Source organism: Phalacrocorax aristotelis, chromosome 2, assembly GCF_949628215.1.
Source record: "Phalacrocorax aristotelis chromosome 2, bGulAri2.1, whole genome shotgun sequence".
In the NCBI taxonomy this organism is placed as follows: domain Eukaryota; kingdom Metazoa; phylum Chordata; class Aves; order Suliformes; family Phalacrocoracidae; genus Phalacrocorax; species Phalacrocorax aristotelis.
The window spans coordinates 4412933-4440568 of record NC_134277.1 but is presented as its reverse complement, the minus strand read 5'-3'; the positions used below and the strand labels follow the sequence as shown (position 1 = coordinate 4440568).

General features: G+C 40.5%; 1 protein-coding gene across 5 annotated transcripts in view; it reads left to right on the top strand.

The window, feature by feature from the left end:
- Nucleotides 1-27636, top strand: part of ADCYAP1R1 (ADCYAP receptor type I) — a 146143-nt gene that overhangs the window by 35835 nt on the left and 82672 nt on the right. For all 5 annotated transcript variants that reach the window (XM_075082211.1, XM_075082212.1, XM_075082210.1 and 2 more), the window contains exon 3: nt 22337-22442. In XM_075082211.1, coding sequence (XP_074938312.1) covers nt 22337-22442 — 106 coding nt within the window. The remainder of the gene's footprint in view (nt 1-22336; nt 22443-27636) is intronic.

The following is a 27636-nucleotide window of genomic DNA, read 5'->3' as shown; positions in this document are numbered from 1 at the left end:
ACATAGCTCTTGAGCTTTCAGGCAGATGACCTTCCTGGCAAATGTAGAAGGACAGCAAGTTTCCAACTCCTAGCATTTCAGGACATAACCGTGATTGCTGAGCTGGATAATTAGTGGTCACGTCCAGCCTTTGCAAAGAATAACTCTCTAATGAAATATTATGAAGCAAAACAGAGCTAATAAGAACAAATATGCCTTTATATATGCTGTTTCTGCAATGCTTATGATCTTGTTTATGAGTGCAAGGTTTTATTATAGCCTCTTGCAGGAACTCAGGTACTAAATTTAATGATTTTGCACACATAAACTTGTGTATTTTCACACACACTTCTTTGGTCAGTGAAGAAACTTAAGCCTATGACAGAGATTGTACCAGTCTTGTAATCTGTGTGTAGTATTCATTCCTTATTACATCCCTAAGTTTCTTTTCACAGACCAAAGTTCCAGAATGATATAAAGTTATTTATGATTCTTCCCTTTCTGGGACTCCTGTAATGCTTGTGGTAGCACATTTCTTTTCAAACTGCCTCTAATGTGCTGTGCTGATGTCCTCAAATGGGTACTTCTCTGTCATGCAGATTTTCAGCTTTTCTACCAAGAAAGTGAATATGACTTTTAAAATTTTACAGTAAATTTGAATGCCATTTTAGCCTCCAAGAATTTCCTGAAAAAAAATCTTCTTTTACGTAGCTTTCCTCTAAGCATCTCTGGTAATGTCCAAGAAGCCTCCAGTTACTCTCAAGGAGAGCTCCTGTTCTCAGCAGCTGGGATTGTTCCCCATTTCGTGGCACGTGTCTCCACCCCTCACAGACAGTGTGGCTGCATTAGCTCCTGAATCTGTACACCTGCTTGGATGTGCAGGTTTTGGCTTCAGCAACAGACGCATATTTCACCCGCAGAAAACCAAAGCGCCCAGACTAATGTCTGCATTCATGTACAGGTTAAGGCAAGGCAGAAAGATGAGAAAGTGTACTAATGGAAAATTCTAGGTAGCCTCAAGTATAGACTGACACCAGACAACAAGAAAATAATATGCTAATAAATAATTAGAAGTGGACATGTTAAGCCAGTTCTAATTGTCAGAGCCTAACGTGGTTAGCTTCTTCATGTGTTTAACAAGTTATTCCATATTTGCCTAGCACAAAGGTATTCCACCTTCTTATTAATCGCTTGGGACTGAAGGCAGGATCTAGGAGCATGACCTAGAAGCCTCTAGGCCTTTTAGAGGAATTCTTGAGCTATATTTTTTTCCCTAATTTTAAATTCTTTCCTAGTTTTAAATGTCTATGTTGCTATTTTAGCTGGTTATAATCCATTTTTTTGTTAGCTAGAGCGCTTCTTTTCAATCATTCTCATTCTTTTCTTTGTCTGAACATCTCTTGTTTTCCTTTGTACATCAGTTTTCTTCAGCCCGCCTATTTTTGGCTTCTGAATTCATTTTCACTGTTATTTTGGTTGATTTCTCATTCCTTTCATCTATGATAGCAGTGGACTTGGGTTTTTTTAAATTGGAAATATTAACAAAAGTAATCATAAAATCATTGAGGCGATAGGATCCTAAACCATCATTCCTTTGTCTGGTTCCAAATGTACTTGAGAAACAATGAAATTCATGACTCACAAAGTTGGCTTAGTATATGAACGGAATTTTAAATGTAACTGCAATGCAGGTGTTCTAACTGTCTGTAATAATTCAATCAGATGTATTTCTTCAGCTAGCACTTGGAATTTCTTGTGGATGCATTTTTGATATTACTAAGCTTAAATGTTTCAAATGATAAGATATTCTTTGTAGCATTTCATTAGCTGGCAAACATGTTCATGGACATCGTTTAAAAAAAAAGAAAGAGAAATGAAAAAGGTGTAAGTGATGACTCTCGTATACCAAGACTGAAGTGCCATCACTGTATGAGGATCGCATGGGCAAATACAGATTTGGATGCGCAGACAGCATCTCACAGATCAGAGAATGAAACCTCAATCTGACTATGTTTAAGCAATTCATTAAAAGGTGAAGAGAGAAACGAGATCTGTTTGCTCAGACCCTGTTTACTGAAGCGGGTAATATTTCTCAATCTTTTAAAGGTGCGTATAGTCTACAGGGCAGAGACCTGTCTGTATCCTCCATTATTCATCTGTAGCTGTCACTTCCAGTGCCAGGCTACGTTCAGACAGGATCATCTACATTTCAGTCTCTGTCATTTTTTAAAGATGAGAGATAGTGCATTCAGACACACTACTAGTTTCTCTCCAACCCTACTGTGTTTGTTAGAGCATCCATTTTCTGCTGCAGCCCAGATTTGAGGTTCCTCAGGCACTTAGAGGGTTGTGTTGGTCTCTGCTTTTTAAGCAACCTATTTTTTCCATACAGGACTTAATGAGGCAGCTTTTAATGAGTTTATCTGCCTCATGATCTGTAACATCTCATAACTCTATTAGAGAAGTCAAGCGCTCTGTAGGATTGCAACCGTCTCTAACATAATGCACGGTTACGTGGGACTTCCCTATTACTTATGTAACACAAATACAAGCACGTACAAATATAGCTAGGGAACTGCTGGGAATGTTCTCCAGGGGAGAAGAAAACTCAGCTAACCAAGACGTTACTGCTGCTATAGCTTTTCTGCTTTCATATGAGGAGATGGTGCTGGGGGCAATCAGCAGAAAATAACAATCTCTTAAAAGCCTATGCCTTGTTTAAAAAAAAGAAAAAAAAAATCTCAGGATGTGTAATATTGAGTAAGGTGGTTTCAAAGAGAAAGTTCAGATTTTCTCATCAGGTGTATCACAAAAAGCATCTGAGAAAATCAGTGTTGCAAAACGACGACAGTGCCCTTGATACCAACTTCAAACACCTTTCATAGGCACAAAAATTGAGTTCCTAGGTTCCGGATGGTTATTAGCATGTCGGCTAGGTGGGATAGGTGCTTACAGAGGGTGACAGAGTTATAGACATCTCAGGGTGATATCTCAACCTGAGATATCTACAAGTCCCTGGCTTTTTCTGAGAAAGCCTATCATGTTGACACTAATGTCTAAGATGCCTGAAGCTGGTGGGAGACCTTGATGTTGTGTTGGTGCTCCATCTAATACACTGACACTTGTAACCTGACACCGGGCACATCAGATGACAGTTATGGTTATTGAAGAAGCTAAAGAAAGACACGCTTGGTTAAAATGTTTTTAAGCTTATTAAGCTTATTTGCACAAAACATGATTGACAACCAAAAAAAAGAAAGCCTAGAAATAGGCATATTCTACCAACAAGTGGATCACAATGCTACACACAAACACAGGTATCTACATGTAACTTTTCTTTTTAGGCAGGCAAGATATCTAGGTCTTAGAAATGCATAGCAGAAGGTTACAAAACAGAAAATCATTGCCCTACATTAATATGTTAACTTTCTGGCCCTCTGGTAGTAGTAATAATTTCTGTGACAGGCAAATAATATGATGACAACACTGATATAAGGACATTAATATGATTCTTTTCTCTGCTGGTTTTGTATTCATGAGCTTGGAGGAGGTTGGATAAAGAGTCAAATAACAACCTGGGAAATAAAAAAAAAGATCTCTTAGTAAAGGAGTCTGTAAAAAAAAAAATCAGAATCAGTGATTTTTCATGTTGCTCAGCTATCAATACCCAGCACCTGAAGGGATATTATTCAAGTCTCTAGCAAGTGTGCTACTGGCTCTTCCTTGGGTTTGCTGACTCAGCAGCTTAAGATGATTTACTGTGGAGTTAGCTTGAAGAGATAGCTGAAGGCTACATTAAAAGGAAGGGGGAAATGGAAGTAAAAGAGAAGGAAGAGAGGAAAAGTATATGAAAAAAACACATTTGCATCACTGCACTGTTAGGGATTTTGTCTTTTAGGTGCCCTCCTGCCTCTCTTAGCATGGCTGGTAATAAACAGTTTCTTCCCAATCTGTAAAATAAACTCTGCTGCTTCTCTGCTGAATGCGTGTCCTACGGCAAGAATCGGGGCCTGCCTGAGGATCAAGTAGCTATGCTGTAAGCCTGCCTTGGGGAGCATACCGGATCAGTGCTTCCCCCAGGGTTACACACCACGAGGCCCTCCAGATGAACCAGAGGTTGCCCATGCAAGAGCCATAGGGTTAGGAAGTAGGTGCAAGGCAGAGCATACAATGCTTAAGGCTGCTTCCACGGCTTCTTTTTCAAAGCACCAGAGACATGGCTATTTAATCAAAATCTATGAGGCCCATTAAAAAACACTGCCAACCATAAAGCCTAAGTGTTGCTATCATTACAGTCCCTGGGGCACAGAATCCAACTCAACAAAACGCTCTTTGTTTCTTGGAGCAAGGGGCAAATAGCTCACTCCAGGCTAGCTTGGGCTTGTGTTCCTGAAAAGAAAATTGGGTTTCTTTCAGAGTTTTTTTTCCCGTGTGTAAATCACTTGGAAGTGAGGATTTTGGAGTTAATGGCTTCCCTTCTTTACTACAATATGGCGATGTCTGTGATATATTTATTCCATGCCATATAACGCTAGTTGTGCCCAAAATGGAGGACGTCACCTTCCTAATGAATGGGACCTGCCTCTGTACTTCCCTGTGCACGTTAGAGCTGAGCTGTGCACCTAACTGATGTCAGGAAATGTACTTAGGCCAATATTTAGCCACCTAAATGCTGGATGTCTAGATTAAGATATTTACCTATATTAATACTAATGATGTTTCTATAGTCAGTGTCAAGGGAGAGACACCTCTAGATATTGGTATCCTAGATGCCTTTAGATATTGATATCCTAAACCCCCCCGGTGTTCTCCTTACTGCAGGGGCATCAAAAATTAGCTTAGACTAGACTTTGGTTTCTTTAGTTTTAAGAAACCTCGTCTTTACTGAGCAGGAAGTTGCATTTTATGAATGTCATGTGGATGATGAATAGATGACAGTAAGTCACTGGTGCCAACTGATTGTGTTGCATTACCAACATAATGGGACCAGCCTGAAAAGTGCGGTTTGTAAGGTTATCACAAATGCTGTTTACTACCTTTCCTAGAATACAGTTTTAAAATCGAGTATTGAATGTGTGCTTTTGTATGAGTGAAGGCAGATGCCAATGGAACATTGTGTCTGTAGTGAAGAAAAATAAAAAACGCACACCATTAAATACTTCATGATCTTTGAAGATAAGAAAGAAGATCCATTTTAGAGAGAACAGGAAAGATATTTTCCCTGCATGATAACATTTTAAAAATATTTTGTTGTACTTTGATAGATTTATTTTTTTCTGGCAAAGTTTAAAGAAATTAGTCTCAATTTCAATCACTTTGCCCCCTTTTTTTGTACAAAATAAAATTTCTAAATAAATATTGTCTTCAAACAAGACACTATGTGGAAAGGGAGCACTTTATAACTCTCCTCCCCCTTTTTAAAAAGGAACAAATAACAGTAGGTTTGGGGTTTTTTTTTTTGCTATCAGTATGGTTTAGACTGTAAACTGTAAATCACAGTGTTGTTTCCTGAGGGAAAATAGTCACAAGGAACACCCCTCAGCCAGATTTCTTTTGTGTCCGTCGGTGGGTTTAATGGTTTTCCATGCTTTGTCGTGCTCATTGGCTGCGCTTACTGTTCCAATATACTTTATATATAGGTACACTTATGCTGAAAAGTTCTGTTGAGGGTTGCAAGTTTTTTATTGTTCTTGGCCTACCCTGTAACACACTTATGCAGCGTGCTTTTCTGTCAAACCTTGCTCAGTAGGCTTCTTTCGAAGAATAACGTTCCTGCTAATTCTCTAAGAGCTTTAGATGGAAAAACAAAACACTTTAACTTCTATATACTCTTTTCAAATGCTTTTGGTACCACAGTCTTACTCTGACTCAGCACCTGTGGCCGAATAAGTGTATTATTCGGGGCTTATTTAGGCTAAACACAGGCTGTTGATTTGATGGTTTGAAGACTTCTGAGAGAGTTAACCAATAATTTGAGCTACTGGTATTTGCAGATTTGGGAAGGGAAAGTACAGAGATTTTTCTTTTTTTTAAATTATTCTTACCTGATAATTACATCTGAACATGTTACCTATTTTGGCATAAAACTGTTTTGGACCTTTGTTTTGGCTTCCTTGTTTGCTAAGGGCTTGCCAGATAACTGATAATGCAAAATGCACATTGGATGAGATTAGAGATAAGCTAAAGTTCAAGGGTATAAATTCATATTTACTTCCTCACAAATATTAAAATATTCTATTTTCTTGCTGCCCTCTGGCTGAGCTGTTTTTAGTTATTATATCTCTGTTAGCCAGTTTAATGATAATCTTCACCATTACTAAAGAACCATAACAAAACACAGGACATGTAACTGTTGCAATTTCAGGCTAAGCTAGTCCATTTTAGTATCTCTTCCAGCAATGAAGATGTGCAAAATCTAAACCTTCTTGGCCATCATATATCGTCTATTATGTCTGAGCAAATGCAGAAACACCAGGTGAGCAGACTCTATGCCGATTTAAAACAACTAGTGAATCCTTCCACATATTTTCAGTTTAAAAGCTTTGACAGCAAAAGCGATGAAGTTACTATTCATCCTGTAGCTGACTGTAGCTGTAGGCATTCCCTTGCACACCCCATTCGCAGCACGGCTGTGGGAGAGTCAGGAATTTTTTACAGGCAGGCAACATCTGTGGGAATGGGCTGTAAGATGCTGAAGGGCCTTTGATACCCTAAGGAACGCAGACTGATGTGATCACATCTACTCATAGGTATTTATTTTTCCACTCCTCCAGGTCATATCTCCCCCCTCAAATCCTGAATGCTATGAGTGGTTTCGACTAAATTTGACAGAAGGACGACAGTCTCAAACAAATTAGTTTTCTAACAGTTACATATTGAATGTTTAGTTAAAGACAGAGATTTTGTTAAATCCCTACAGAAAAATAACTTCAGCATAGATTCAAGCCTCCTTAGACACCAAAGTATGCAAACAGGAGTTTATCTAGGAGACACCAGTCCACGCGATCCACGGCTAAAACCTTGCACTACTGCTCACAAAACTCATCAGCTTCTTTTTTTTTTATTATTTATTTTATTTTGTTTTTAATCAAACAGCTAATTCAGGTGTCTTGCAATTCAGGATTACTGGCAATTAGAGCAGTAACTAAGGCATGACAGCCTGAATATCAAGTGTTCTCATTGCCCCAGGTTAGTGCTTGATTTCAGCAATGCTGCACCTTGTTTCTCCTCAGTTCTCTCTCTGTCAAATGAGGCCAGCTGCACTGCCCTGTCTCTAAAAGGTGCGAAAAAGATAAATCCATGTAATGCTAATGTATGCTCAAGTGTTAGAGTGATGGTGCCAAAGACAAATGTGTGAGTTATGGGAAGTTTTGTTAAACTCGGTGCTGCACTACGGAGAAGGACATGCTGGTGAGCTGCCTGAGGACCTGCAGGCAAGTCCAGGGTTAAGGAGCTCTGTGGGACCTTCAGATGTGCTGAGATCCATATATTCAGCTAACCTGAAAAAAATGTTGGGTTCTGTGTTTGGCCTATTTTGTAGCTTAAACCACAAACAAAATGACCAGTTGTATCTGTGCGAAATACGACGACGTTATTTTATCAGTTCATTGCACTGAACTGACAATCAAGCATCCCTTTTTTTCTGACTTTTCCCTTACATTTCTTTGCTCGTGACCTGGTAACTAACTTACTCTCACCCATAAAATACAAGTACGTGTACTGATAGTACATGGCACAGCAGCTGGGGGGCACCCCCGGCTGCTCTGGGGAAGCACAGACGGGGATGGCCAGGGCACAGCGCAGTACCTCCTGTTTTTCTAATAACGATGCGAAGTTCCACCTAAATCTTCATCTGATGAATGCCTTCACCTTTGTATTGACGTACTTTTTCTTTCTCCACTTCACAGGAGTTCATTTGTCCTATTTATTCAACTGTTTACTAACTGCATTTTAATCTTTTAGGGATTTTTCTGTGAATTAAAGGAATAGGTGCGAACCAGAAATGATAAGGTTGATTTTGCTTTCGTTTTCCCACTGTAACTTATTGGTTACAACATTCATTCTGTGCATATTTAATTACAGGACACAAAGAAGGAAATTGAACTTCTTTTCCCTTTTGTGTCCATGGATTTTTCCTATATCTCCACTAATGAAATCCAGAATAGCACCTTGTGGCTGACAATTACCATTTGAGGGGCAGGTCATCTTGCACTGAGGTCAGGTCCCACTACATGGCACAGCTTACAACCGGAGGCTTTTGGGTGTTGAGCAATGTGAAGTGGCAATCTTCCAGCAACATTCATGGCTTTGGGAAGAAAAGCCGAACACCAAACAGCTGCAGAACCTGGCAGAAGCCGTTGTGAAATAACAGTGTCAAAATTGTGGAAGAATGAAATCCTGAGTTTAATGTAATGTAACAAAAATAAAGGGAAAGTGAGAGGGATGTGTATGAACAACATTAGTCTAGAGAAAACTCTGTTTTCGGTACTGATTGCTTGGATTTTGGGGCATTGCTTTTTATTCAGGGTTTTGGTTTTTTTTCATGTGAAATTGTGAAATATTTTTATCTGTTGTCAAAGGTGTAATACAGAAATTCTGAACACAGTAATCTTGATCAAGTAAGTGACAGTTAATGTATATTAGAGTCACCCAGACTAACCCATGAGGGACAATTTAAGATAAGTTTCATTAATTTTGCTTTCAAGTCTTTGTTTACCTTAATTATGACAGCAATTTGCTCTCATGGCAGAGGAATCTCTTCTCTTTCTCTCTCTTCAGTATGTGTTAGATATACAGTATTTACATGTGTTAATGTTTTCTTCTGAGAGCAGGAAAATCAGAGCAGTCTGAAATAGCTGCCCTCATTTCTGACCCTACCTTTCCCCATGGAATATGAAACCTTCTTCTTTCTATTAACTTAAATCTGAACCAAATTAAAAGATTATTGTAATTTAATGTTACCTTTTCAAGGGCTTCAGAGCTCTATCTCTTTTTTCTTCTATCATAGTAGTATTCTGAAATAAGTGGGGTTATGAAAATTTAGACCATTTACCTTAAAGGAAATGTTTTGCCTGTCTTTATTCCATTGCACATACGTTGGGCCACAAGGTCCTGAACTCCCTGAAGGTAAAAATAATATGCATGGTGGAACTGAGTTTTCTCTCTACAAGTAGAAATATATTAGCAGAAGAGAAATTAACTTCTTTGAAGGAAAGGATATGAGTAGGGAGATGAAAATGAAGCTGTTAAAGTTAGTGTCTGAGAAATTCTGACCACTTCAGGTCCTGGGCAGGCATCCATGTAGGGAAACTCGTGTGAACCTGAGAAACAACCTTTTCTGAGGTTTTTGGTTTACTATGAATAATAATAAAGGGAAAGACATAGGCATGAACTCATGGCTATCATGCAAAGCAAGGTGTGTTTTCTGAGGTTGTGTTGCATGCATTTTGTGGCTCTCACCAGCCACCACTGTTAATTAGAGGGGCAAACTTTGGCTTGTATGGCTGGGATGCATACTACATCAAGACTCATTAAGATGTGTGGGAATCTAGGATGGCTGAAGACTTCAGAACCAGGTATCAGTGAGGCTATGATGTTGTCATTGTCACTGGTGACATAGGATCCAGCATTTTCAAGCCCAAATACATAACTTTAGGCTCTCTTAGTCAACGTACAAGGACCCTATTAAATATGGCATGCATAAATAACCCAGCAGAAATGTTACCTCTTTTTCCAGGATGCCGATTCGTTGATGCTTCCACCCACTTAGCAAATTAAATTTGGGAAAAGAGGCTTGAACGTATTGGCCAGCATTTATTATCTTTAGTGTAGAGTGGTAACGATGGGTTTAAAGCCATTTTTTTTCTTTTCTTTTTTTTGTGGCACCGAAAAATTGTCTCTTGTTTAAATATGCAAAAGATTCTGAGTCCTAAATATCTGTGCGTTGCAGTCAGCTGCAAACAGCATGGCTGAAACATCTGTTACCCTTGGAGAGACCCCCCCCGTGCCACCAAGTTCCACATCAAGAATGCCCTTGTACCAGTCAACCGAGGTGACTGGCTTAACACTTGAGATGCCTACTGCATTTTGTTGCAGCTGAGAACAACAAGGCATGTACCGTGAGGATTATAAAAAGTATCCTGCATCTGTACTTTTTAAGTAAGATATCTCTTATCTGAGCAAATTTCTGTATAGCAGTAGAGCAGAAAATGCTGGAGCAGAATCTGGGTCATGACCAGACTCTAAAAGTGAGACTTGTGGCTTATCTGTCAGGGTCTGAAATGCATCCAAGTCCTGCTGGTTTATTTGGAATGCAGTCACCCTTTAAGGGGGAGATCTGTTCTTAGAAGAAGACCATCTCTATGACTGTATGTTGTCCCTCCTTAAATCAAATCATACCCTGCAGTGTTATAAGAGTAAAATAGGAATTTGAGAGAGGGTGTGCAATCTAGCACTGTGTTTTGTTGTTTTGTTTTGTTTTCTAGTAGTTTTGCTATGTTATTTGGTAACACATCATATTTCTGAACATCCTGAAACCTGCTTGAGGTTCAGCTTCTGAAATATAGTGTAGTCACTGGTAGGATTTTCTAAGAATACCTCATGAGCAGTGCATATCTGATAAAATCATTCCTGCATGCATTTTATACTGCTAACAGAGCAGTTAGCACAGCAGGGGCTGGGTCCCACCTACCTCCTACCTACATGATTCTCCCACGGGCAGTATCTGTGCAGCTTATCCATCCTCACGCCACGTCAAGCAAAGCATTCAGATAAGGAGTCACGCAGGGGTAGGAATCCCACCTTTTGCAGGGGGTGGTAGCGTTCGTACATCCTGGTTCATAAGAACTTTGAGTTGGAGTTTATAATGGCAGAGTATTCTTGATACAGCAACTAGTAAATAATAATATTAGTATGTAAAATGTTAGGAAAGGAAAAGAAAAAAAGAAAGAGAAAACTTTGGGAAGGTGTAAGAGGGAGCTGTACGTCTAACACGCCTGCAACTAGAACTGGTCTCAAATACAGTGTTCGATGCTGGCCCAAACCTTTTATACAGCGTGTTACCCTTTCAAAGCATGATCTCTACCATTGGGGATCCTATCCCATGGAAATGTGAAAAAATAATGTTAAAAAGCAGGAGTGTTTAGTGTTGGTTTCTAACAGGGAAGATTTACTGGGGTGTAAGAAGGCTATAGCTGGCCCCCTGTTAGCATTGCTGAGCATTCTGCCCACCGTGTGATGTGGACTGGAGATTTCATCCTGCATTGCTGGTTCCTATCTCTGCTCTTCTGCTGTATAGCTGCTGCTCTCAACTCCTCTGAAAATAGATTTAAGTTGGTGAGTCTGGATTTTTTATAGTGTGTAAAAAGGAAATCCCACTACATGTCACACCTCATCTAAGACGTTCTAGAGTTCAACTTCTGTGATGAAAAAATGGAATTGGGTGTGACTGTGTTTCTGTATCTCTCAAGCTCCTGTGAAAATGTCAATTATTGCTGTCTGCCTGTTGTGTTTTTATTGTGGCTAATGTAGGGGTCCCTGCCGATACTGAGTCTGGGCATATATTTATGGCATATATGACAGCCTTTGAAATATCAGGTACAGGGAATTGAGGTCCAAAATTATACTCCGTCACCTGATCACTGCATGCTCTTGAGAGGGGCACATTTGAACTGCATTCAAATCACAGGACACGATCCTAGTTCAGAGCTGCATGTTCTCAGGTTCTGAAAATATAGGTTATAGTGTTAAAGACAAAGGCCAAATCTGCCATTGTAAGTCATTATTTGTCAATATACATTAGTTGAGAAGTTGACCCCTTCATTTTAATGAGATAAATACTATGCAACAGGTAATGTGGTTTCTTACCTTCAGTGATGTGTGTCTACAGCATCTTTAAACAGGTATCGTTTTAAGCTTATAAATGCCCAAGACAGAAATGTTGCATGTAGCTAAATTATCATGAATCACAAACGTACCAAATACCATCTTCTGCATCACTGGAGGGACTTGTGTTGGTGGAACCGATCACCCCTTTGGCAATGATTTGTCTACCCAGAACTTCGCTACTCACTGTCATGATATAACTGCATATCACGAGAGGTTATGTTTTCTGAGAACTGCATTTGAATGTTGCTGTTAAAGAGCTCTTGCTAGATATTTAAATGCTGGTGATCAGCCATGATTAAATCATGTGCCCAATGACAGTGCAATACTTCTGCTGGCCTATAAAATCTGGGGTGCTTCAGGTGGAAAAGCAATGCACAGATAACAGTTTCCCAGAATGGCTGAGGATGGGATTCATTAGTGCAATATCTACAACTGCACAAGTCACCTTGGGCTCTCATTTTTGTTACTAGCAAGAAACAAACATTGACACTGCTAGTCTCTCTCCATACCATGTTTTTCACTCAGATAATTTAGGCCATAAATATTGACCAACACTGAATGTCCAGACCATTAACTGGCTGTGAGAGGACAGTGTGCTGATGCTTCTCAGCAGCATAGCATTGATGCAGTCCTAAATACAGAGATAAGGTACCCATCATTAGGCAGACAATCGTAATAGGAACCCTATTTTATTAGATCACCTAACAAGAGTAGCATTAGTATCATCCTCTATGGTATAAACCCAGACTGAAGGATTACAGTGGTTAATAACTCTATACAGGCAAATTTTGGAATTTTCTATTATATGGAAAACTCAGTTTTTGCAATATCTTTTGTAATCCCGCAGGAATACATTCATACATCTGGACTTCTCCCCCCACACCCCCCGAGCAGATTGCATCACCTTTAAAATTTTGATTCCAAAATAGTGAAATATTTCACACTAACATCTTTAACCAGAGTAGAAACTTTCCTTACCCCTGAACTGGATTACTGGAATGGCACTTAACTGATCAGTGCAACATTTTATAACATATTTTGTATTTGTATCAATGTTAAATGGCTGTGAATTTGGCCAACACATGGGAAAGCACAGCTGTGTCATACTTTTCACAGTTATAAGCTGGGACATCAGAGGAAAAGGTAGCTCATGCACCTTGGCTCTGCCAACAATCTCCTTCCAGCTACTGCTGTACTTTTTGCCCAGGCAGCATCCATAGCCCAAGGACAACCAAAGCTGGTCATAAATGCCTCTTAAGATGACTCTTCTCTTTCTCTTGCGATTTGTTGTTGTTGGTGGTGTTTTTTCTGTGTGTGGCCTCAGTGATCATCATTAGGAAGTTTTCTTACATTTCCTTTCTTCCTTTCTAATCCCCGCTGGTGAGCTCCACGCTGGCTCGTCTCACTCTGTGGGTGCTCTGACACACCATTCAGTCTGCTCCGTTCTTTCCTTCATGCATATGTACTTTATTCCCCTCCTTGAGTTTTTACAGTGAAATAATGGTGAAACCCTCCAGAGGCGGGAAGGAGAAAGAAGGGTTTGTTGAGAAAGCTACTCTAGGCACCATCTTTTGTGCAAAGATTTGATTCCTTGTGGGATTTGAGTGGGTTTTTTTGGTTGTGGATTTTTTTTTTCCCTCCTCCACTTTGGCACAATATCTAAACGAATGTCTCTTAGGACTGAAAGGAGAAGGAGGGACATTGAGAATGAGCTTGAGTATTTCCCATTACCACTGCTGTAATGAGCTCTTTGCCTCCATTCTTCAGTCCTCTCCAGTCCCAAAGCCCCTTTGGGGAATATTGAGTGAGAAGTGTAGCACGACATACTTGCTGGAGTTGCCTGTGGGAAGGAGTGAAAGGGAGGAATGTGCATGATAGTTCAGGGCAAATAGCTTTAATTTAATTAGTAGATTAATTAAAGCTTTCTCCCTTGGGTAGGATATATGTGTATGTGTGTAGAAAGTGTTTCTGTAGCCTCCTGTAGCTGTTCATCACCCATTTCTGTTCCAAGTGTGACTCAGATGGGGTTTCTATTGAACTTGCTGGGAGCCTGCACAAAACAAATTTCCTGTCTAAGATCTTTTCTCTTCAGGGTTTTGTTTAAATGTAATGAAGTATAAATGGGCAAATAATAATGAGTAATAACAAGAACTTGCCTTGCAAATGAATGCGGCATCCATGACAAATGCAGAACTCCTAAAAGCTTCTCTGTTTCCCAACATCCCTGAAGTGAGAGAAGTCTTACATTAGCACAGATTCCCTCAGTCTTTGCTCAGTGAAACTCATCAAGAGTTTTTTTCAATGTGATAAACTGTTCAGCTACTTGGTAGGCTTGACTCTGTACACTTTACGTAGGTCTGGAGGAAAGCAGGTTAAAGCTGAGAGTGTCCTGGGATGTATTAACAAGCCCATAGCCCATAGATCCAGAGAAGTGATTATCCTCCTCTACACAGCACTTGCTGGACCACTTCTGGAATATTACATCCAGTTTTAGGATCCTCAATACACTAAAGATGTCATACAACTACAGCAAGTTCAGAGGAGGGCCACCAACCTGGCCTGTGAGGAGAGGATGAGGAAAATGAGCTTGTTTAGCTGATGGAAGGAGAGAGACATTTGGGACATCCTAGTAGCAGCCTTATAGCTCCTGTGGGGAGATCAAGAAGAAAGAGCCAGGCTCTTCATTATGGTGCATGGCAGGAGAACAATGGACTATGGGAATAAGTTGAAACAAAGGAGGTTCATACTGGGTATAAAGAGAAACCTTTTTACCCTGAGGATAGTTGAGCCTTTGAGTAAGTTGCACAGAGGTTGTGCAGTTTCCACTCTTGGAGGTTTCCAAAAACCAGATGGGAAAAGCCCAACAAACCTGGCCCGACCCAATTGCTGACCCTGCTTTGAGTGGGAACTTGAACTGGAGACTTCTGGAGGTCCCTTCCAACCTGAATTATCCTGTGATTCCATGATTCCATCTGAAAGACACGGCATAGATAGTTGCCATAGTCTTGCATCCGCCAGAAGCAAGGATGCCTGGGTGAAGGCAAAGGTGTGTGAGGGACTGAAGCTCTAAACACCAAATCTATAGACCAGGAAAAAAAGGCTGAGAGAGCTTTAGGCTATCTTTTGTATCCTAATGGTTTTAGGTTGTTCTGACACCTGGTACAGCCTTCCGAGTCTAGTTTAAACAGGGAACATTCCTGTATTACTGCTGCTGCTTGAAGAGCAAGAGGTGTACTTTTCCTGAAAAAAAAAGTCCTCTGGAAGTGATAAGAGAGAACAAACCTTTCTGTCTGTTGTTATTGCTCTCAAAAAAGGCAACTCTAAGTATGGGGTAACGTTAAGGACGATAGTCAGGGACCTTCTTAGGTATCAGCTGGAAGCAATGTAACCCCCTATTGAGAGTTTAGGTGGGAACTTTCAAGTTTCAGAGTAGACTAGTCTGTTTACCAAGACAGGGGACTGATTTAGCAGAGAAAATCTTGGAGATAGACAAGCAAAATCATTGTCACCCACAAGCTTACCCTACTGGATGAGCAGTTCCCCGGAGCAGATGAACAACATGTCCCAGAGTGGTCAAAAGAGTTCCTCTTTCAGTTCTTTCACTGCTGGTGTTCAGCTGAATCTGAACACTGTATCCCAGATTTCTGTAAATACGACTCCTCCTCATTTCTCAGCCAGACACAATGTGTTAATGAAGGTAGATTCTACCCTCTATCTTCCCATGCAGTCATTTTTACTTATTAATCAAACTGTTGTGCCGAGTCTGCATACAATATAGTTACCTGAGGCTGAGCAATCTGACCACAGAGCCCAGATAAAAAGTAGCAATTATTTATTCTCCTTTGCCAGTCACAAATCCCACCAGTTTACATATGCATTACTTACCTGAAAAACCTGTTCAATGAATTTCTGCTTGCTGAGACAGTCACTTATGGAGGTTTGGCTACAGCTTGGATTTACACTGGGTTGCTCTGTTGCCAATGGCTCTGCCATGTTCAAGGACTGCCATGCCACAGCCCGTGTAAGAATTGTAGAGTGTCCTTAGAAGCAATTGGAGGTGATGTCTGCAAGCCCTGCAACACTGACTTCCTGTAGCGAGGCCACACAATCCACTTTTGCTCCAAACTAAAAGCTCTCGGAGGGTTGAGAATGTTCCCGTGAAGTTTCAGTCAGATTTGTAAGGGGGTAGACCCAGATTTGGATGCTTAAATCCCGTTGCTCTTGAATGCTTTTGAAAATAAGTGGGAATTGCAATGCTGGCAGGAGACTGTCAGCTCTTCTGGCCTAGGCTGACCTCTGAGGAACGAAAGAGGGAGACATCTAGCATGTGTTATTGGGGATTGTAGGGGAGTTTTATCTTTGGAGGAGAAAGTGTCAAGAACAATGGGAGGAAGCTCTTTTATGTAACACAGACAGCAATTAGAAAGGGTTATTGAACATTTAGTTTCACCTCAAGCACCTTAAGTCTAGCAAGATTTTTAAACACTTTTCTGATGAGTGGTTTCATCCTGCTAGTACAAGGCTTTGAGAAACATTGGTTAGTATTGCCTCCTATCAGAGAGAGTACAAAGATATACTTTGGTTTAACTCAAGATGTCAGTTCCTGTGGAAGTCATCAACTATACTGAGAATGCCTCACCATGCTCAAAAAGAGATTTTTCAACTGATCTCCAAGATAAAAAGCCAGTTAAGGCAAACTCAGAAATAGGTTTGCCCCGTGTTGCATAACACATCTTTTGTCCAGAATTACCACTTCAGAAGGTATCCACTGAGTGAAGGGAACTGTTGATTATGCTGCTGCTATTTTCTAATCTGCAGAGAGACATGCATCTCTCCAGGAGCCATCAGTGTTAGAAGGTAACCATATCTTAAATTCATGTAAGCCAGTTTGAAAGGGATCAATGTTTTCTTTTGGCAGTGTACTCTGTGGGGTTTTTTTTTCCTGCTTGATTTGCTTAAAGCATGGTGTCAAAACTGTGCTGCAGATTGTACAATTGTGCCTCAGTTTGAATGAGTTTCTAATCGCTTTACTCTTTCACTTAGTATGAAGTGTTTTGAAATTACAGTAGTTCGGGTACCATTTACACAGGCAGACAAAAACGCAATCAAGTAACAACGTAAGGCCTTCCTGGAGACAACAATTTGTTCGACTGCCAAGCCAGTGTTGTGGGTACCAGTAATGATGTAAATCAGTTCTGAAAAAATCCAGATAGTCAGAGCTCCTTTCCAAACACCTCTAATTTTAACATAACATTTTGCAAGTCTTGGCCCTGGTTTGACCAGTTGAATCACTGCTTGATAAGAACAGGAATTAAATCTAGTAATGTTGTTTCCATGACAAAGTAAGCTTCTTTCTGCAATGCTCACATAATAATATTTCATTTTTTAAGCTAATTTTTAAAAACTGAAAGTCATAATAGAATTAGTAAAAAGCATAATTCAGTATGAAGTGAATGATCTAATATACCTGGCAGTTTAAACTCCTCTCTTGCATTACTTTAGAGACAACACTTAGACAAAAGGTGAATCAGACTCTATTTCGTCTCTACACTGATGTAAAACACTGTCCACGAGGGATTTAATGGAGGGAGTTTGGGGTTTTGTTTCTTTGCTTTTTCTTAGCTGTATTTCTTTACTCCCCTTCCTTATCGTCACGGTGCGTGATACGACATATCCTGAATGGAGTGGAAATATTCTCATTCACTTTGCAAAACAAAGAATCAGGACTTTACAGGCATAATACAGGAATGCAGAAAAGGAAAGAACAGCTAATGGTAACTAATTCATATATTTAATCAGGTCTGTGTAGAGATGAAAATGCCAAATGAATTGCACAGTTCATTATCACATCTTTATTATAACTACAAAGCATATTTTCTGATCCTGGAGTTTCTCAAGAATACTTGTGACTTTTCTTACTTCTGTAGATCCACTGAGTTAACTTGTGTTGTGAAATAATATTTTAAAGCAATTGCAAATTTTTTTACACAGAGTCAAATGAGCAGAACAATATTTTTTGAATAACTGTATGCAGTCAAAGACAGTTTGGGTGTCTTGGCTAGACCATTCTGCACTGTTGTCCCACAGAATAATTAGTTTGGATAACACTGAGACCTCTTTCAATGCTTAGCTTTGATGTGTTAAAAATTTTCCAAATCCTTCCAGCCACCCAGCCACCTCTCCTGTGCGCAGGTCCTTACCAGTGACTATGAACACAGTGCAAAGATAATGTCCCATTCATAGAGAACGTCCTGTTTTTCTTCTGAGACCTGTATCAGCTTGATATAGCTGAGGAAATGATTCAAGTGCTGAAACATAAATGTCTTTTGCCATTAGAGATACCCTACTGTGCCCAAAATATCCTGACAGAGGGCAAACATAAAGGTCCATGCATGCAGCAGCAACTGGAGGTCAAGTAAGAAACCCCAAGGCACATCAGATAGTCTAGACATCTGTGCTTAGACTTCTGATGTGCTCACTTAGGTCATACCTGCTGTATGTTAGTGTCATATACACAGTGAGTAAGTCAGGACAGCTTCCTAAGCGTGGTGTTCAGTTTAAGTTCATATCCCTTGTTGCTTAATGCAAGTGGTTAGGAAGCATCTTCTTAATGCAGTCCAGTCCTGCTCTCTCCACTGCCCACTCACACTCTTGCTTTATGGTTTGCTGCCTTTCCAGTAGAGAAATCTTGGGGAAAAGAAGTTGCTCTTGAAGCTACTTTCACCTGCCTTGCTCCCAGTGCTTGATATCCCTGAACCAAAAAAAGAAAAAAAGAGAGCTTATTTAGATTTCAGTCTGGAATAAGATGACAATATTTAGTTCCATGAGCAGGGAGCTGTATGGTCCCCTCCTGATCTGCACAATTCCTCCCATGTGGTTCCTTCCCTGGCACATCTGTACATTTGAGCAGTGCCTTGCTTAAACACGTGACTCTAAAATTTGCTGATCTGGTTTACACGCATAGCTAGGGCAGGTCTGGAAGCAGCACAAATGCATGCACCTCGTTCTCTGCTCAGGTTTGGGTACTAACAATGGCTTTTTTAATGGGACAGTTCACAACAAAGCAGCACCTTGAGAGTATGTGTGAGAGAATATGTGTAGATGGTAACAATAATGTGGTTGTTATTAATATTACTGTAATGTCACGGTAACAACAAAGAGTTAAGTACTGCAAGTCACATACAGCACATGCCAGTTTATCTCTGTGGTGGCCACCTTAATAAAAATAAATGAAGACAAATAAAAGCTCTCAATTTGCTGCACATATATAAAGTCGTAGGCAGCTGCTTTTTGTCTTTTTGTCTTCTCTCAGAACTAAACAGACATTGATTGTATTTACTGTATTTGTATCTATACAAATATATGCCCTTTCAAAATTGGTGTGAGTCAAATTTCTTCACTCCATTGAGAGTAATAAATTCTTAAAAAAGAGTTAATTTCATGCACTATCCACTTGGTTTCTTGATTTATCTCGTATGTGTCAAGATATTCTTTAACTGCACATATCACTGATATATTCTGGGAAACTGAAACCAGACTGTCTCTACTGAACTCAGGAAATTGCAGATGTCCTTGAGGCAAAAGAAATGAAATCAGGAGGCCATGAAGTTGCAGCTTATGCTTCCATTTGGATCGTGCTCTGCTGTTCGGTTGCTGAAGACTGACTCGACAGATTAAAGGCTCTGCCCGTACATAGTTAACAGAGAAACACAAAATGTGTGGATCCTTTCAGGAAAACACGATAACACTAATGCACCTCTTCATTCAACAGAGAAACCCTTTGTTATAAACAATCCAAAGCCGGTTTTATTTCCTCAGGTATGGCATCGCTAATTAACGGAGATGACAGGCAGCTTCTATCCTCTCCTCTGGCACCGAGGTTACTGTTTCCTGCCTTTCTTTGCTTTCTGTCTCAGTTTCCATCTTCGCCACTATTTATTTTTTTTTTTATCTGTTGACAAGGAGTGCAACAAACACATAAGGATGGTCATGGGAAGTGACATCCAAGTATCCTGCCGGTAGTGAAAGCTTAAGAAAGGCTACAGGGATGGGTGAAGAACATCACTCTAGCACTCTCTCTGTGCCCAGCAGCCTACCTTTCAAATCCCTTCTGAGCCAGACTTTCTCAGATACAATTGACTAAATTTAGTCACTTTAGTCAGATGCTTCTGACTAGATTTGCCTGTCTGCAAGGAAAACAATAAAATCCAAGCTTTTAACCTTAGGCTTTCGTTGTAATCAATCAAGACCTGGCTTTGATATACTTCTGCTAATGAAGACACCAAAAATAGGAAGACTAAATTGCACCCTTTTGTCCTTTGACTACAGATTGAAACTAAACCTTCTCTTCAAAGGTCTAGGGTTACCCCACAGGGCATCAAAAGCTGGGCATGGTGGGTTTCTTAGTGTTTAGTATCCTTTGATGGACTTTGCATACATACATACACATATATATGTATATTTTGAACTCGTATAACATTTAACACCCACAATATCAAGCTGAAAAGAGTTCTGCAGGTTAACAATAAGTGTGTAAAGAAACATTTCCTTTTGTTTATTCATATCCTGCTTGCACAGACAATATCTATTTTAATTATATTATTTCTATTATTACTATTATTAGACAGCTTTTCTAATCTGCGTATTTTGAACTGTATAGAAATTGCAGTGTTCATGTATTGAGACAACCCCTGGACACTCCTTTCAGGCTTGGGCAACTGTGGAGAGTAAACCAGTACTAGCAGCAGAGGCCTGATTTACTTGTTATTTCTCTTTTATCTTTTTAAAAGGTATTCTAAGAACTTGAATGTCAACCAATGCAATTTTCCCAATCTTTGGTGAAGTTTAGGAGATGATGTAGCAAAAGCCCTTATGTTCTTGGGAGATCCCAGAGATCTGTGACACTATATACTTTCCAGGCTCTTGGGAACCTTTAGAACAGAACAGTGTTTGTTGTGCAGATAAACAAATCTAATATGGTTATGCCTCATGTACCCCACGGGGTAAATAGCTGAAATTTATTACTGGGATTTTGGAGATGAGACTGGGTAGCATTATCAGTTCCTACAAATGGTGAGTAATGTTTTCCAGTGTAGGTGCATTAGGAAACCTCTCTGTCTTTAAAATGAGGGTGGTGGCTGGTAGCTGTTACGAAGTGTGGAAAAGGCTCCTTGCCTCCTAGCATACACAAAAGCACAACACAAGCGCTACCAAACTAGGATCATGCGTGCATTTGGATTTACTGTAAGTGTGTATTGAGTGTGCGGTGGAAGTTCAATGCATTAGTGACCCAAACTGTTCACTCCATTCCCTCTGTTGGGTTATGAGAGAAGTAAAGTTGACCTGTGCAGACAGGGCTCCAAAAATAGGCTGAAGCAGATCAAATTCAGGTATTGCTTTCCCTGTTTGTTTGTTCTGACTTAGTATGTAAGGGAAAACAGACGACTTGGCAGGTATGCCCTACTTCCTCTGTAGTTCTCCATCATCAAGAGTGAAGGAAATGGGATAGGAAATATGAAAGAGCAAAGCTGCCTGCAGAGAACCAGGGTGACCTATACCATCTTCAACCAGCACACTGATTTTCACAGTGCTTTCCACAGTGTGATTTGAACCTTAGAAGTGACCCTATAAAATGGTCTAATGAAAACTGAGAATATTTCTTCTGAGTTGATATCCTTGACCACTTTCTACAACAGGAATGAAATCTTGTATTGATTTCTGGGACTGGGTCCCATTCTTATTTTGTTGCTGCTTTGGGATTGCCTGCATTCTGTTGGCTGCAATGTTCCTGTTACAGACTCATTTATCTTTTTTCTTTTCTTTTCTTTTTAGCTCCAGTTTTTTCCTTGTAGTGGGCTGCCTTACAGCCTTAATAATAGTAAAAAAAAACAAAACTATTTGGATCAAGTGATCTCAATTTAATTGGCATTGCATTCTCTTTTGGCAAGAAAGTAGGCTTGTATTCACTGGGAATAAAGGAAGAAGGAAACATTAAGGATTGGAGAGTGTGAAAGACTAAGACAAAGAGCTTTTAATTTAGTTTTGAGTCCTGAGCGAGGTTAATGGATTGTGCAAGACTCATAAGAAACTGGTGGAAGATCAAACTGAGCCTCAATTGATTTCTGATTCCTCTTTAAGTTGTTTCTCTATTTAGAGGTACCCTTGCTTCAGCCTTTTATGAGGACGGAATACAATAAAATAAACAAACACATTAGAAATTACATTTTGACAGTGAGAACAACATAAAAACCCCAAACAATTTATGAGCATTATAGCTCCATAGTTGGCCTTCAGCCTTCTGGGGAAAAAAAATAAAAAATAAAAGAAAAGAAAAATAAGTTTGTTGCCGTTTTCTCTCATCTTCAAAGGTTGTTTTTATTTCTTTTTCTTTTTGGAATGAGACGTTACTGATGTTTCATCATAAACTCACTAGCTATTTTAAGTTTGTAATTGTTGTTTCTCCACATTTCAGGTTACAGCAACTCATTCCAACTGCATCATTAAAAAGGAGCAAGAGACTTGTCTGGAGAAGATACGGAGGGCAGCTGCCCTGAACCCTCTCAATGACTCTTCTCCAGGTGAGTTTCAGCTTGGCGTAGATCATGTACTGATGTTTTCTAAACCTACAGGGGTTTCCAGCAATGTCAATGCAAACATCTTACTGTAAGAGATGCAGTCACTGCAGCTGAATGAGCTTAGAGAAACATTATAAGGACAAAAGATCAATAAATGAGGATGTACCAGAACAATTGTTGGTTATTATCAGAGGTCAGGGATTTGCTTCTGTACTTCAGGTGATGCAGTGACACATATCTACAAAATTAATCAGAAAAGGAAAGAAAAAAGAAACAGTGTGCCTGGAAAGGCCTTGCCAGTGTTTATGTCTTCTGCTGGTGCAGGTGGCAACAGCTATTGGGGAGGGACATGAGACTAAGTGCATCATTAGTCTGTTCTGTAACAGCCCATTCCTCGTTCTCCCTCACCAGCTCAGTAATAATTTGTGCCTCCCTCTCACATGATCTGAAGACCTTTACAAGGATTAACATTTGTGATGAACCATAATCATGATAAAGAATACTTGTGCTATTGCTGAGATAAGAAACTGAGGCATCAAGAGAAGAAGAAATTAATAGTTTAATATCCTCTCTCATTTCCCACTGCAGCAAGAGCTGTCCATAGCCAGCACCAATGAGAGAAGGGCAAAGAATGACAAAGAAACTAATTGGAAATCAGGGTCTATTTTCTGAGTCCTGTCCAAACCGCTTCTACTGTTACTAGAATTGGTAAAACTGCAGAGAAAATCAGATAAAACACATTGTGTGTGTGATAAAAGAGGAGAGATTTCTCTCCCCTTTCCTTCACCAAATATCTTTTAGCCTAGAAGCAAGGGAGGGCAGGATGCAGATCTCTCTGTTACCAGACCATCCTCTGAAGCAAGTTATTCCTGCATTTTAGCTGCTAGGAGTATTTCCATCAGAGTCTGGTTATTCATCTCACACATAAGCTCATTTTTGTTCTGCTTTCCAGCTTTGGGCACTGTGTGGTTTGGTGGAACTGAGGAAAGCATGTATTTCAGGCAGTTCGTTTCAGCCCCAGGGATGTGTTTTTGAGACCCTCCTTGTGCATTACAGAAAAGCTTCCCAATTCTTGCCTGGTCCAGAAGTGGTATAAGCAAGGACAAAAGGGAGAAAAACTCTTTCTCCTCCCCTACCCACAGAATGATGTCAGAAATCGACCATGAGCCCTCCTTCTTAGGATTATGAAATTACTATTATTTAGATTGAAGAATTCATAGATTTTCCCAGGTCAGAAAAGACCATTTCACTATCTAGTTTGTTCTTTACCACTCAAATCCAGAGTAACCCTGGTGGTTGGGGGACTATTCAGATAAAACTCCTCACCCCTGCCTGTTACAAATTCAGAGAGCACAGCTCAGAGATAGAGGAGGTCCAGAGCCATTGGAAAGGCTTTTGCTTCTCAATGTGGTTAAAATATATCACCCACTCAGGCAGGCAGGGACTGAATCCTTTCAAGCACTAGCTCAGTGGCAGAACCCAGCTGCTTTTTATTGTGTTCTCCAGTATTTTTGGATTGAATCACTGTGAAGAAGGTTTTCCCAGGCTTACTGTGCATCTTTTAGTTGTTCACCACATCCTGTGGCAATGAGTTCCACAGTTTGCATGGCTTGGGGTAAAGAAGCCACATCCCCACAAACACTTTTGTTTTCCAGTGAAGAATTCTGGTACATTCCTTGTCTGTGAGCCATTTCATTCTGTGGATACTGTTTGTTGCTTTTTCTCTCTACCTTTTTTTAAATTATTGTTGATGTGTTTTACATATAGCTCATTCTCCTCTGGGACTATGCCATTCCACTCTATCCCCTTTAAATCCTGACTTTCCAGACTCACCTTTCATTACATGTTACTTTTTTCAAGCCAGATCTTGCTACCTTCATTCCCAGCAAACCCTTATCTCCATAGTTAAAGGATGGGACATCAACAAAGCTCTACCACCTTCTTACTGTTTGCTCAATATCATTGAGATAGTACTTACTCTTTTTTGAATGACACCTTGTTGCTGCCTGCTAACATGGGATGCTACACACATTGGAAAGTGGCCCAGAGGAAAAGGCCCTGGGGGTGCTGGCTGACAGCCGGCTGGGCATGAGCCAGCACTGCCCAGGTGGCCAAGGAGGCCACCAGCACCTGGGCTTGTGTCAGCACTGGGGTGGCCAGGAGTAGGGAAGTGATTGTCCCCCTGTACTCAGCGCCGGTGAGGCCACGTCTTGAATACTGTCTTGGTCCCCTCACTACAAGAAGGACCTTGAGGTGCTGCAGCGTGTCCAGAGAAGGGCAACGGGGCTGGGGCAGGGTCTGGAGCACAAGTGTGCTGGGGGCGGCTGAGGGAGCTGGGGGGGTTTAGCCTGGAGAAGAGGGGGCTGAGGGGAGCCCTTCTCGCTCTCTGCAGCTGCCTGAGAGGGGCTGGAGTGAGGGGGGGATTGGTCTCTGCTCCCAAGTAACAAGTCATAGGATGAGATGAAATGGCCTCAAGTTGTGCCGGGGGAGGTTTATATTGGATAATAGGAAAAATTTCTTCACCAAAAGGCTTGTCAAGCACTGGCACAGGCTGCCCAGAGAAGTGGTTGAGTCACCATCCCTGGAAGTATTAAAGAGACATGTGGATGTGGCACTCAGGGACATGGTTTAGTAGTGGACTTGGCAGTGCTAGGTTAAGGGTTGGACTTGTTGATCTTAAAAGCCTTTTCCAACCTAAACAATTTTATGATTCTGTGATTCTAAGATGGATTCACACTCCACAGCATTTGGGAAAATACCACAGGTATCTGTTTACTCCAACAGCACTTTTGCTCCTGGGCTATCAGTGGAATGGAACACTATTCACCACAGCAGAACCTGGCTTTTAGGTTAAGTTATCAAGCATTTTTTGGAGAAGTTTCATTATGAAACTCCATGAATAATCACTCATGAATTAAGCAGTTATATATGCAGTGTGTTGATTCCTCTCAATTTTGACCTGCTGCAGACTACCTGTTTTTCACCTGGGAGAAGTGAAAATTGCCCAGCATTTGTTCTTTGTTGTTCTTCTGTAGCAGTAAAACTTACTAATGATGGCAGGTAGTGGAGAAATAAGTTATTAGCTTCTTTCCTTCAAAGAAAGAGAAACAAAGGAAATAACTCCCTTGCTTGTCAGAAACAGCTGAAAAAAGGAAGAAATCCCTCCTGGCTGGTGAGTAAACTTCTGTTTATTCAAGAGCAAGGAGAAGCATAAAACTGCCTCTTCCCCCTTTTGACTACTTCTGTATGCAAATTTCCATAGAACAATTCCATATACAAATTTTCTGAGGATTTATTTCTCCTCACAGGGACTGCAGGACTGTGAGGTTTTAGGGAGTCTGTAGAGGCTCAGGCACATGTTCAAGTTACTGTGGCTTAAAAAACATCCTCCAGATCAGCTGAACTACTGTAACCTCTGTAAGCAAGGTAGCTCCACATTCTTCTGTTGCACGTGCCACAAAGTCAAATCATCACATATAAAACTTTAATGAGGGACACGAACAGCCTTTGTGATCTGTATTTCTGCAGTATCTAGAACAATAATGTGACAGATCTTAATCCAAGGTGCCCACATGGTGCAAAAAATAATGAAGTTAATAGTAGGTTCTCTTCTGTTTAGAGACCTTGTCTTCTGCACTGATATTTCTCCTTCCTAAAAGTACTGCATGGAAAGCAATGTACTTTGAAGTCAAAAGAGGAAGAACATCTTATAAGTTCCTACATTTCTGCAATAATTCAACTCTCCTGCCTTCGCTTTGCCCCCTCACTGTGTTCAGCCTCTGTGAGCACAAGCATAAACTAAATGGCTCCCCAGAGCTCATCTGGGTGAGGTCCAACACAAGCACAAAGCTGATGCTGCAACTGCAACTACAGGTCTTGAAGAGCAAGGTTAGCACTATATTATGGAAAGCATCCAGTCCCAACGTGTCAGTCTCTGATGGTTTCTCCTGTCCCTCCCCCTCTACCTCTCATGCCCAGATGTTATGCTCATTACTGTTTTATTCTTCGCAGCACTGTTTCCCCTCCTTCTGCTGCTGTGTAATGCCTATAATGCTTCAGAGACAATGATTGCCTTGTGATTTTCAGTTTGGGATTTTTTTTTTTTTTTTTTCTTCCAATGGTGTTATGAAGGCTTCTTCCTCTTAAATCCTTTAAATTCTTCAGGACCCTTTATATAAGAATAAGGAGCATGTGCTGACCCTCTGTGTCCGTCCCTGCCCAACCATCACCTACAGCCTGAATGAAAAATAGAATGTGAAGAAAATGAATCTCAGCAGGACCCAGAATCTGATTCCTTTGCTCTGGAGACAGAATTAAAGTGATAAAGTGAAATAATGAAAGCTAAAGGCAAAAAAGAAAAGAGGAGGGGGAATTATTACTTCTTACTCAACTTCTTCAGGCAGTGGAGTAGGGCTATTTCTTACATCAGTGTTTCCAATCTCCCTTGTTTGAGTTTTTATCCCTGCTGTACTGTAGAGCTGCCTCAGTTTCTGTTGGATCCCCCTCTAGCTGTCAGCAGTCCTCAAGGGACTTTCTGCCTAATGAGAATTGATAAAGCTCACTGCTGATCCATATGCACCCTTTTTCAGCTTTATTTTATCCCATCCAGACTCTGTTGACCTGCTCCCAGCCCTGGGGCTAGGAAAGAATGGCACAGGAGTTACTCAGATGCTGAATGACAGTTTCCTGGGTCACGTACACTTAGCATGGGATTCATCTAATTAAATGCTGATGCCTGCAAATGCACCTACACTACAAATGAGCAAGTCACCTTGCTCATTTCGTAGCTCTGGATATCTAATAAGTAGAACCTGAAACATAGTTCATTTCATCCTCAAAGTAGAATAGATGATGCCTTTTTATCTCTACAGACACATATAGAAGTAAGGGTGTTCATCTCAGCTGCATATATTTACACTGTAGATGTCTACATTTTATCAGAAAAATCCTACCTTTAGGGTCCAGCTCTGTTAAACCGACTAGGTCATGCTAGATGCCCGGATTACCCTAAAATATCTGGACCATGATTTGTACCATAGCATGTTTTGATATTTAGGTGCTTTTTTCATACCTTCCATGTACTTAACTGTGCTAGATCTGCTTATACTTGAGTGAGCAAGTTTTGCAATCAGCGCTTCCTTGAGTGGTGGCCTCAAAAGACCGGCAAGTGTTCAGCAGCCTGCACGTTCACACTTGC